The sequence below is a fragment of the Eriocheir sinensis genome, chromosome 43, assembly GCF_024679095.1.
Source record: "Eriocheir sinensis breed Jianghai 21 chromosome 43, ASM2467909v1, whole genome shotgun sequence".
Taxonomy (NCBI): Eukaryota; Metazoa; Arthropoda; class Malacostraca; order Decapoda; family Varunidae; genus Eriocheir; species Eriocheir sinensis.
In genome coordinates this window covers 9,631,669-9,644,271 of record NC_066551.1, presented here as the reverse complement: position 1 = coordinate 9,644,271, position 12,603 = coordinate 9,631,669, and the positions used below count along the sequence as shown (strand labels likewise).

The following is a 12,603-nucleotide window of genomic DNA, read 5'->3' as shown; positions in this document are numbered from 1 at the left end:
ATACATATGCTGGTTAATGACACTATGGGACAGGGTTTTATTGGATGTTACATGTTGTTAACATGATAAGGGATAGCTGAGGAGGTAAATATGAGGGCAGGAGCAGCGATGAGTGGTGACAGAATGCAGTGCCACATACATAAATACTAGTGATAAAAGAAAATAAAATGAGCAGCGGGAAGCGCAATGAGTGTGTTCGCGACATGGTATGAGTTCTGTTAAAAAGTGTTTATCTAACTGGACTTTCTATTGGTGGGAAATATTTAATTTGGCTCCAATTAAGAGGAGAAGATGTGTAATGTTGAGGAGATGTGTAATGTTAAGAGAAGATGTGTACTATGAGGAGTGAAGGGAGGGGGAGAAAACATCGGTATTGGTATTGGTAGTAGTAGTAGTAGTAGTAGTAGTACTAGTTGTGAAATAAGCATGTAACAGATGTGGTGGTGGTGGTGGAAGTAGTAGTAGTAGTAGTAGTAGTAGTAGTAGTAGTAGTAAGGGTAGTGGTGGTGGTGGCGATGGCTGTTGTAGGCCACTCGTTACATGTATTTGGCCATCTGAAAAGCTGAGTATCTTCGTCATTAATAAAGTAAAGAGAAAGAAGAGGAAACATAACACACACACACGCACACACACACACACACACACACACACACACACACACACACACACGTCGACACATCTCTTCTCCAATGCGAGGCAGAGTCCGATTGTTGTTCTTGTTGGTGTTGTGGGAGGAGAAAAATTAATCAAAACAACTCAAGGAAATTCATTTAGGGAGGAAGGAACATGGAGGGGTGGAAAGACACAAGATGGGGGATGTGAAGGACGCCGGATAACGCTGTGAAGGAATTGTTGACACCTACTACTTTTTCTCGCTGTCCTTCCTTCCTCGCGTAAAGGGAAACACTCCGGGGAGGAAGAATAAAAATAATCGCAAAAAACACGACATTCCAAGAACTGTTTATCTACGTACCTGTCTACACCGCAGGAGAACGGAGAGGAAAGGTGGAAGAAGATGAGGAGCAGGAGGAGGAGGAGGAAGACGTGGAGGTGGAAGAGGAGGAAGGTTAGTAGGAGGAGCAGGGAAAGGAGGACCCAAGTGTTTGATCTCGGCTCGAAGGTGAGTATGAGGAGGAGGTGGAAGAATGGGAGGTGGAAGAGGAGAAAGAGGGTTAGTAGGAGCAGGGAGAGGAGGACCGAAGCATTTTTTTTATCTCGGCTCCTCGCTCTTTCCCTCAAAAATCAACGAGAGGTGACACACAAGACTAGGAACTACTCATTGTCTCGAAACACCGAGGGAGGAAGGTTAGAAGGGCGCTTTTGGACTGGGAACTCGACTCAAGGGAAAATCATAAAAGGAACACGAGGAACATTTATGAAGTGACATCGACGTTTTGAAGAGCACGTTGTTACACTTTCTGCTGTTTGTGTGTGTGTGTGTGTGTGTGTGTGTGTGTGTGTGTGTGTGTGTGTGTGTGTGTGTGTGTGTGTGTGTGTGTGTGTGTGTGTTTTACTTAGCGATGTTTTTCCTTTGAAGCTGAGTTAGGGCGAGACAGCCGTGTGTGTTCATTAACCTTCTCGCACTGGGGAGAAACAAAATGCAGATGCAATCCGCTGGTGCTTGAGTGAGCGAGGGAGGGAAAGAGGGAGGGCAAAGAGCGAAGACAAGAAAGGAAACAGGGAGGGAGAATGAAAGGAGGGAAGGACAAGGGGACTTCCAAGAGACAGTGGAAGTAGCGGAGGCGACTAGAAGAAGTTACTGACGAAGCTATGGACAGAGTAACCAAAAACTGAAACCGAAAACAAGGAAGTAACGGAGTCTGTGAATGTGTGTGGAAGGAGGGAGGGAGGGGCAGCGAGGAGGAGGAGATTCAGGGGGCAAAAAGTATTCAGGAAAAGAAATGCAACAGAGAACAAGAGAAAGAATCAAAGAGGATGTCGAGTCAATTCTTCGTAAGTCATAAAAGTAAAAGGAGAACGTGAAAAGTGAGGCTGAGGTGAGGCGAGACTGAAGTAACACTCCCACGGGAGGCTGACGGCCGCATGAGGCTTTGTCAGGCTTGGAAGGTAGAGGCCTTCCAAGAGTGTGAAGGTCATCGGCACGACGCGCTGGAACATGACTAAAGGGAAAATTATAATTCAACTGAAGTAAAACTGAACAGATACGTTGAATAAGAAGCTGCAGGAGGTGGCGTGGAGGAGGAAGGAAGGACGAGGATGATGACGGTGGATACGTATAGACGGGAAGGAAAGGGAAATGGGGAGACGGACGGGTAATGAAATGGGGAAATCAAGACCTCTCCCCTGCACGTCTTTCATCATGGTAATCCATACAAAACTGTCGCCCACTCGTGCCGTCCGTCACAGTCACAGCGCTCGGAGGGGAAACAGTCAGCCGCGGCCCGGCGTCTGCCCGGCCCGCCCGGGGTTCCAGCGTTTCTCTTCCTGACACAGGACTGAACTCTGTAAACTGAGCTAGCTACATCGTTACTTTCGTCCCCTAATGTCTGTTCAGATTATCTTTATGGGTTGGTCCTCCTTTTCCTTCCTCCCAACGCATATCTTTTTTTTTTTTTCTCAAGGACCGCCCGCGTCAGCACCACAGCTCTACGTGACCCTGAAGGTGCTGACGTGGCTACACTGCCGTCTCTCTACGATGTCGTTGCTACTTGACCCACGCCGCATTCGAGGATGGGAAAAAAGTAAAATATATATGACCTGAAACAATAAGGGGCAAAAGAATTTGAATACTGTGGGGCCTAAACACAGCGTCGTCGCAATTGCCATTCAGCTCCCGCCTGACGCGCTGAAAGCCCTGCCCCGCGGAGGCCCACCACGCAGAGCCAATAGGTGAGGACGAGGCGGCGCGTGCCCGTCCAGATAATGTTAAAACCCCAAGACTTGCTGCAACTCGGTGAGGACGGAGCGAGGGAGGAGGTGGAAAGTGTGCGAACAGACTTTTCCTTACTTCTAATTAACTCCAAAGAAAGGACACGACGCTACAAACTTTTTCGGACCGTCACCACAAGATCGTACACAGTGTTCAGACTTTAAATTTACATACGAAAAACCAAAGGAAACGATGAGAGCTAAATAAAAGAAATGTTCTTGTTTTCTTTTCTTTCGGCCAAGGAATAGAAGGGAATAGAAGAATAAGAAAAAGAAGACGAGGAGGAAGAGGAGGAGGAGGAGGAGGAGGGGGAGAATCGATGTCACATAGTCGTAATCGCTAAGAAGAAATTCCGCACCTCTGATTTGCCTCATCCAACAAACAACATCAGTAAGCAACCCTCAGCCTCCTCAAGCCTTCCACCCCCCCATCCCCCTCGCCCTTTATTCCTTCGCCTTCCTCTCCCTCCCTCCCTCCCTCCCTCCCTCCCTCTGCTGCCTCACCTGAGAGTCGCTTAATTAGTGAGCACCTGAGGCTTGTCTGCGACCTGGACACAAGGAAAATGAACTCTGCAGGAGGAGGAGGGGGAGGAGGAGGAGGAGGAGGAGGAGGAGAAAGGCGAGAGGGATGAAGACGACGACGGGGACGAGGAGGTGAAGAACGATGCTTAAACGTCCAAAAATAAAAATTCGTCAGCGCTTATTATCTAATTTCTTATTTTTCTTTAGGGGAACACCTTGCTCACACACCTGGCGGGGCGGCGAGCTGTGTGCGTGCGTGTGTGTATGTGTGTGTGTGTGTGTGTGTGTGTGTGTGTGTGTGTGTGTGTGTGTGTTCGTGTGTGTTTTATGTGATACCTACAGGTGACGGCAACACACACTCATTAGTACGGCACACCTGGGATGATTTACCTGTTGTTGTTATTGTTGTTGTTTGATTATTTCCGGGACACATAATGTTGTCTATTAATATTTCTTTATAACTAAATAGATCTGAAAGTATGAAAAGTTAGCATCCACTGTAGTAGTAGTGGTGATAGGGGTAGTAGTAGTGGTAGTAGTAGTAGTAGTGGTAGTAGTAGTAGAAGTAGTAGTAATAGTAGTAGTAGAAGTAGTAGTAGCAGTATAGAACTCACATAATCCTTGCTAGCATACATGCGCGTGCAAAAGCACGCACGCACACACGCATTTCTGACAAACACACACACACACACACACACACACACACACACACACACACACACACACACACACTTACACACACACACACACACACACACACAAACATATATACACACACACACACACACCTCAACAGCGACAACAACAATAACAACAAAACTCTCGCACTCACACCACAATAGCATTATATTATATACAGTTAGAAAATGAACCACTAAGAGTACACTATCGTTAAGTCCAGTATGAACAGCGCAAGGCAAGAGAAGCACACTACTTGGACATTCCGCTAAGCCAGCACGCTGATAAATAAAAAAAATAATAATGATAATAATAATAATAATAATAATAATAATAATAATAATAATAATAATAATAATAATAATAATAATAATAATAATAATAATAATAATGATTTCAAAAATAATAACAGACCACAATGGACTCAGTAAGGACTAAGGCAATAAAAACCGCTCACAAAGGGGAGTATAAAAAAGACAAAAGGAGTAAAATCATAGTCATTCACAAAAGCTCTAGTACGACACCAACACCAGACTCGCCCCTCAAAAATAGCGTCCAGGGGCCACGTTCTCTCTAGCAAGTCATGTCTAGTCTACGCTATAAAATCTAAGGTTAGTTTCCACCAAGCAGAAAAGCCGACTACTTCACAGGCAAAGGAAGGTGGGGAGGGCGCCAGAAATAGCAGGAAAAAAAGCTATAAAAAGGAGGGCGGGGAAAGAGGGGGAAAAGTCTGATAAACGCATGGAAAAAAATTATCTCCGGCCAAGGAAAAAAGTAAACAAAAACACAAAGTTAAAAAACAACAAACTAAAAAAAATATACTTATATATATATATAGGAAAAAGTCGATGAGGAGTGAAATTGGCAGCAAGATAATTTGTTACGTTGTTTGTAAAAAAAAAAAAGTGGGTTGTTCCGATTTGATCTCGTTGTGAAAATTAAAAAAAGAAAGAATACAAGAAAAAGTTTGGCCAGACCGAGGCTTTGGCGGGCCTGGATGCGGTGGACTTCCGGCACCAGATTGTGTCAATGTTGGACTGATCGTTTTCGTAGTGGGGAGGAAGGGGGGCGGTGAGCCACCAGTGGGAGCGGAGGCTGGGTGTCCGCGGGGGAGAGGGTGGTGGGGTGAGGGGGAGGGGATGAAGGGGAGGAGGATGAGGGGAAGGGGCGGCCGGGCTTCGGTTCTGGCCGTGATTTGTGGTAACCTTGATCGTGCAATTAAGGTCTTCACAAAAAACCCTCGAACTGGGGAAGAAGATTTAGGAAGCGCGACCTTAGTACGTTTTAGACACTTAGAAGTGACTCTCAGTTCTCCTTCCGGCGTTGTTAAGTGAGTGAAAAACGCGCTTGTGCTTAGCGGGAGTGGAAAACGTAAGGTGATGTACACAGACGCGAACACGAGAGGCTGTGGCGGCTGCGGGTGGCGGCGGCGGCGGCGGCGGTGATGGTGCTGTGTTTCTGGCTTGGTGCACATACGGGTGGGTCGTGCACACACAGGCTCATCACCACAACACACTGACGCCCACCACCGAGCCCCTGCTACCGAGGGCGCGGCGGTGCAGGGGCGGGGCGGGGCGGGACGGGGCGGGGCGGGGCGGGGCGGAGCGGGAGGAAAGCAAAAGGTGGTGTCTCAAACCTGTTTACTTTTATAAAGATAAACACAAGTGACCTTCCAAACTACTACAGGAGAGGGAAGTTTCCGCCACTGCAACTTCTGCGGGCTTCCTCCTGTCGAGGGAAAATTTAAACACTCGTTGGGGAGGGAGGGGAGGGGGGAGGGGGAGGGAGTGGGGAGGCTGTTTTTGCTAGTGATTACAGGATTTAGCGGCTCTTTTAATTGAGGGGGTGGGTGGGAAGGGGTACGGGGAGGGGGAGAGGGGGTAAAGGGGCTGTCAGCGCCCCCTCCCCTGCCCTCCCCTGACGCCCCACGCCTCGGCCCGGCGGACACCACTGAGGGACAGACACACTTAGATCGGTTTTCCCGTGAGAGCATCCAAATGTGTGGCCCGAGTTGGAATGCGTTTAGAGGAGGTTAACTTTTTCTCGCAGCAGCACAGGACAACACCGGCGAGGCGCGAGGGGCGGGGGAGTGCATGCTGGAGACTCCGCCCCCCTCGCGATGATAGTTTGTAGTATTGTATTTAGCATTATCATTATTTTTATTACTATATTTTTTAGTATTATATTGATGTTCCTTCCATAGTAATTTTTAGGGTGTTGTTCTGTGCTGCAGCCCTTGTAATTAGATGGTTCTGTTAGGACGTACACATATGCAAAAAGAAAATCAATATTCATATAAGATCATATTAGTATTAAATCTCTCTATATATCAATCATGCTGGCAGTGCAGTGGTGTTCTGGAACTAAAGAAAATAACCAAAAATTAAAATATAAAAGTATACATATTTACATGCATATACAAAGAAAGGTAAAAAATCGCGATTCTCGTTCATGAATATAGAGAAAGTTTGGGGGAAAATAATGATTTATCTATTAAATGACAGAAAGAGGCATTCTCGTCCCTGGGGTCTACGACGCTCAATAGTAGTAATAATAACAATAACAATAATAATAAGAATAACATGAATAATAATAACAATAATAGATAAACGCTGCTGTCTGCTGGCTGCCGCACGGCGCCACACTAGTTAGCGCAGCAGCACTAGCACGTGACCGCATGCTTCAAGGACACATATGACACTTCGAGACCCATGGTAGTGTGTTAAGAGACTACTACGAGAGCGAGAGGACTGCACCATGCCTTGGAGGGGGAGAGTTGGCAGAGACACGCGTACCTCTAGTGTATAATCTCACGTGTTCCTCTCAGTGACACGGGTATTCTCTACACTAGGGTAAGACATCCATGTATACACACTAATGCTGGTGGACTACACTAGTTTGCTAAGTCCGGCACAAGAGACCCAAGTGGAGTAAGGCGGGCCATCCCAGTGAGGGGGTGACGGGGGGGAACAAAATAGGATTCAAAGCTTTCAAAATTAGATGCTTTTTACATTCATTTTTAAAAGGGAGGAAAGGTATTGGCGGGCGGGTAGGGGTGCACGGTCGACTGGAGGCACGGACCGAGGGGAGACTGGGTCGCCCTCACTCCCCTCACACACTTGCTCGGCGCCCCACTCCTGACGGCGGGGCGCGCGCTGCACACTCGAACGCACTGCCAGCTTCATTAAGGGAGGCGTGCAATATGCGAGAAGTTTTTATTCTCAGGGGCGTCTAACTGCCACACTGGATGCCTGGGCGGGGCTGCAGGCGTGTGAGGTATTATTCCGCCCACTGAGCCGTGTGCTGAGTAGATTAGCTCGAGGCATGTGTCTCCTACGGGACATTTTCCCACTCAGGGGCGTCTGATTAGCACACGGCGTGACGCAGTGAGTGTGGATGGGAGGGGCTTCAAGGGATGAGCTGGAGCAGTGCCAACAAATATTTCGTCTCGTGCAGCGCGCGCCAAGAGGACCAACTCAAGTCTTCGTCTTGCGACAAAAACCGTTCCTCGTCGACCCGTCGGGGTGAAGAGCTACAACCGGGCATGGGCCGAGAGGAGGGGCCGGGCCCACCCAGCCGCCGTCACCCGCCCTCCCACAAAACCCTCCTGACGCTGACTGGGCAAAAAAACTGCAGGTGTCCGCAAAAAAAATGATCATGTTATCACAGTGCTGTGTTTGTGGGTGTGAGGATGTCTGAGGACGCAGCATCATGAAGGAGGTGCGGGACCCTGGCTGTGGTGGGGCTGTGGGGCTTCGGGTTGGGGAATTACTAACACTAACTGCTACTTCGCTACAAAAATTAGTTGACACTGATTTATCTAACATCAAAAATCCATTTGTTAAAATACTGAGAAGTATCGGCGTAGGAACTGACGTACAAAAGTTAGTACTACTCTATTATTATATCATTATTTTCATCATTATAATGTGAATGGAGGGATTGCCCGGATAGGCCAATTGAATCTCAGAGGCCTGCAGGGATGCGTTCTGATCAGTCGTAAGATATCTGGCTGTCCTCTGGGCGTCATGACTGGGCCTGCGTGTGTGTGTGTGTGTGTGTGTGTGTGTGTGTGTGTGTGTGTGTGTGTGTGTGTGAGAATGTGTGTGTGTGTGTGAGAGAGTGTGTGTGTGTGTGTGTGTGTGTGTGTGTGTGTGTGTGTGTGTGTGTGTGTGTGTGTGTGTGTGTGTGTGCGCGCGCGCCTGAGGGGCTGGCGTGGGCCGTTAGGACAAGAATCTATCATACGAGCAAATGAACGACATCCCAACGAACAGTCATCGCAGACTAGTGGCGGACGGGCGAGGGCCGGCGGCGGGCGACGGGCGGAGGTGGGGCGGCGCGGCCGACTCAACCCAGCTCGCCGCTCGCCTGGCCCTCGGCCCGCCCGAGTGTACTGTGTCAACCCTGAAGACTACTGTGTGTACTGGCTAAGGTGGGTAATGTTATGTTGGTGGCTGGCAGTAGTACCTGTAGTCTTCCACATTGTTCTTAGCCGCTATGGGATCGGACACTCGATAGTAAACCACAGCTTCCACAGATATCGTCACAGAATCTCTGGTTAGAATCTGCGGGTGAGTGACAAGTCATTGGATAAACCCTGTCTAGACAAAACACTAAAGGTTCTATCGGGGAGGGAGGGCAACATGAAGAGGAGGGAGGGGTTGAGCGTTAATCTCTTTCTCTCTCTCTCTTTCTCTCTCTTTCTCTACGGGATCTACATGGAAGGGCATAATGTGCAGGTAATATAGTAGTAGTAGTAGTAGTAGTAGTAGTAGTAGTAGTAGTAGTAGTAGTAGGAGAAGTAGTAGTACATTTAACACTTAATTATTCCTGAATCATCGAGGCATAATTTTAGAGAAGTGGTGGTGATGGTGATGGTGGTGCTGGTAGTGGTGGTGGCAGTGAAGGTAGTTGTAGTAGCGGAGGTAGTAGTAGAGGTGGTGGTGGTGGTGGCGGTGGTGGTTGTAATTAGTGGGGGTAGTGGTGGCAGAGGTCTTGGTGACTGGTCGTCTTGGGTTGTGGTGATTGGTGATGGCGATAGTGGTGATGAGTGGCAGTAATGGTGATGACTGAAGATGTGCTAAATGGTCAGTCATCTTGTCGGTGGTGAGTGGTGGTAGTCGTTGAGGTGGAAATCGTTGAGGTGGAAATCGTCGCGGTGGTAGTGGTAGGGGCAGTAGTAGTTGTGGGTGGTCGGTGCTGTGGTAGTGAGAGCTGTTGTTGTTGGTGGTGGTGATGGTGATGAATCGTCTTTGGTTGCCTCATGTAGTGATTGGTGTTGCCTCGTCAGCTGTGGTGTGGTACAGAGCCACAGAACAGGAGAGTCTGGCCATCCTCACCACAGTCGCCTTCCTGTTACCGAGAGCACCGCACGAAATTCAAACCGGTGCTGATACAATAGTGCTTTTAATGCTCTAGGTACCTATTTCGAGATCCTGACGATGCCTAGAGCAAGCACACACAAAAATAAAAGCACTGTTGTATCAGTATCAATTCGAATTTCTCATGGCTTCTCTGGTAACAACTTGGCGTCTGATATAGATGGCCAAACTCTCCTAATCTATGGCTCTGGTGTGATGTGGACGCTAACCTACACTAAGCACCCAGCGCCGCCTAGTGCCCGATCGGCGGGAATGACTCGGCGGCAGCAAGGAATGTGAAGCAAGGAAACTCGTGACACTCGACGCCTCCTTCGTAACGCGCGAGAAGAAAGCTTTGAAACCTATTTCTTCTCCCTCTGTCGGCCATGAATAACATGCACAGAGGGAACACTCGTCTAGAAGCTATCATCCTTAATCAAACACAAGCTTGGGTCTCCTCGGGTACCAAATATTTGAACCTTCTCTCTTTCTCTCAACCTCTTTCTCACACCTACTCGCTCTCTCTCTCTCTCAGTCTCGATCTTTCTTTCTCTCTTTCTCTCTCTCTTCTGGTGGATCAGCGTAACCTCTAGTATATAGTAGTAGTGTGTTAAAACTAAGGTGACAAATATTAATATTTCTTTTTTTTTAAATATTTACAAGGGGGTTCTCAAGCGAATCAAAAACTGTGCAGAGTAGCAAGCGGTGTCCCAAGCCGAGAATCGTGCCTAGGTGCGTGAGGTGATGAGAACTGAGAACAGAAGGGAAGAGGGGCGGGGGCGGGGAGCAAGAGATGGCCGGGGAGGTGGGGCAGGGGAGCGGGGGAGTCGCCGTCATCATCATAGCGTGAGGGAGTTGGGTTTATTGACGCGGTGTTGTGGTGGGGATGGTTTTATTTACAAGGGTCGGCGTGGCACCACTGCACCGCCCCGTGTCAGGCGTGTTGCAGCCGTAGAGTTATTGTGTTCATGATCTCGTGGGAGTGGAGTGTTGGCCCCCAAAGTGTTGTAAGTGGGGATCGGCGGGTTCCGTTTTTACGGTCTCTCAGCATCTCTGGGGGGTTGTATGAATTTTACGTCTTTCCGATTTGTGCACGGAAAGCTATAACATCTTCAGCATTTCCCATTAGCGAAGAGCCACACGTGGAGTAAATAGACACAAAAAAAATCTTATATGCCAGTTTTCTTAATTTCTTTATTTTAACGTCTTTACCTGTCGAGTGACTGATTGACAGACAGATACACTGGTTGCTCAGGTGGCTGAATCTTAGTTCATACTACTCACATGACTGACTGACTTTTCAGGGTCGCGTGTTATTGAGTCTTGACTGACAAAGATAATAAACAAGTAACTGACTGACTGGCGTCCAGTGAAGCAAGCGACTTGACTTAGAGTAACGAACATGGAGACTGGCGGCTGGCAATTCTGATCTTCCGCGATTATGACGTCAGCAAGGAGGGGGACACCAGACGGCTATAAAAGGAACCTAAGACTTCCCTTCCCTTACGTACTACCACCTCAATCGTATTACTCTCTCGTCGTGCTATTTATTTTCGTTCTTTGAGCTTTCCACACTTGACTCGGAGCACAGGTCTTGTTGTAATACCCAACCTGACCTAACCTAACCTAATCCAACCTTACCCAACCCAACCCAACGCAACCCAGCCCAACCCAACCTAACTCAACCTAACTCAACCCAACCTAACCTAACCTAAAGTAGCCGTTTATTCTTCATCACTCAGGTCATGAACACCTGAGCGGTTCAACACTGCCTACATCTACCTGGACTCCACCTGCCTCACGCCCTAACGTTTGGCCGCCCGAAGCCCACACTAAGGAGACTCGGGGACCAGCCTGACCACTACTCTTCACCCTTCCGCCCCCTGAACCACGGCTAGCGGGGCCATCACTTTAATTCCTCACTCTCTCGGATATTCCTCGACTCCCATTATACCATTTTTAGCATCAAGAGGAAATCCCGGCCACCACTCTGCCTTCAGCTCCACCTCGGGATGCGTGTAATGGGACCACACTGGATAAACTCGTCCCCAAACCTGCCTTATTCAAAGAGGTTTATATTCAAGCACTGCCGGCCACGATTCAGCCTCACCCACGCCCTCACCCCATGCACGTTCCCACACCCGCAGACTCAACCAATATAAACACCCAACAACCCCACTTCACCCACACGTTCACCTAATCCACACACCCACATCCACACTCACACACACTTACCCAGACCCACGCAAACAGGTACCCACCCACACCCACATCCACCCCCCTCCCCACACACACAAACACTACACACGCACGCACACACACACATACACACGTCTAACCCTTTCCTGCCATAACAGCCCCCAGGTGAGTGTCATGACAGCAGCAGCGACTCTCCCCTGATCCTGCCCTCCGCCCGCTGCCCTGCAAGACTCCCTAATTAACCGGCATTATTAAAGCAGCGCGTGGCGGCGGTGGGCGTTACCCCGCCTCGCTGACGTCACTGTGCCTGCTGCGGTTCCCCAAAATGCCTCTCAGGAACACGACGCCCCTGCCCGCGACAACTAAAACAACTCTCACGCCAAAGGAGAACTATAGAAGAGAAAAATATCACCTCATCAACTCGGGGGCATCTTTCTTTCTCGTGGTTTAGGTTTCATTAGCACGAACAGTGAATAATTTTGAGGAAGTTGTCCCCGCCGCTCAGAATGCCAACGCCCGGGACCGAGATGGCTAAAACATCTCTCACGCCAAAGGAGAATTATACAGAAGCGAAAAATTTCACTTCGTCAACTCGTGGACGTCTTTCTTTCTCGTGCTCTGTGAATAATTTTGTGGAAGGGATTGCCTCTCGGAATCACGGCGACCCGGACCGAGATGACTAAAACCACTGTCCCGTGCACGCTAATGGAGAATTATGGAAGCGAAAAACATCACTTCATCAACTCGTGAACATCTTTCTTTCCCCTGCTCTGGGTTTAATTAGCGCGACTAGTGAATAATTTTGAGCAAGGATATTCAGACACGCCAAGGGACGCGCGCGGGCACGTCCCTGGCCTCGGGCGGGTTTGTTTTGCCTAGCGTGGCCGCGGCGGGAAGGGAATTTGGCTCATCGCTGTTTTGGAGGAAGGGTTGAGTGGTGGGTGCCGCGGGGATG

General features: G+C 48.8%; 1 protein-coding gene across 11 annotated transcripts in view; it reads right to left on the bottom strand.

Annotated features, from left to right (window-relative positions):
• LOC127010449 (band 7 protein AGAP004871-like) overlaps nt 1-12,603 on the bottom strand; it is a 215,819-nt gene that overhangs the window by 24,856 nt on the left and 178,360 nt on the right. For 3 of the 11 annotated variants that reach the window (XM_050884630.1, XM_050884629.1, XM_050884620.1), the window contains exon 5: nt 8,557-8,654. The exons of the other annotated variants lie outside the window; for them this stretch is intronic. In XM_050884630.1, the coding sequence (XP_050740587.1) occupies nt 8,557-8,654 (98 nt within the window). The remainder of the gene's footprint in view (nt 1-8,556; nt 8,655-12,603) is intronic. 11 annotated transcript variants of the gene reach the window in all.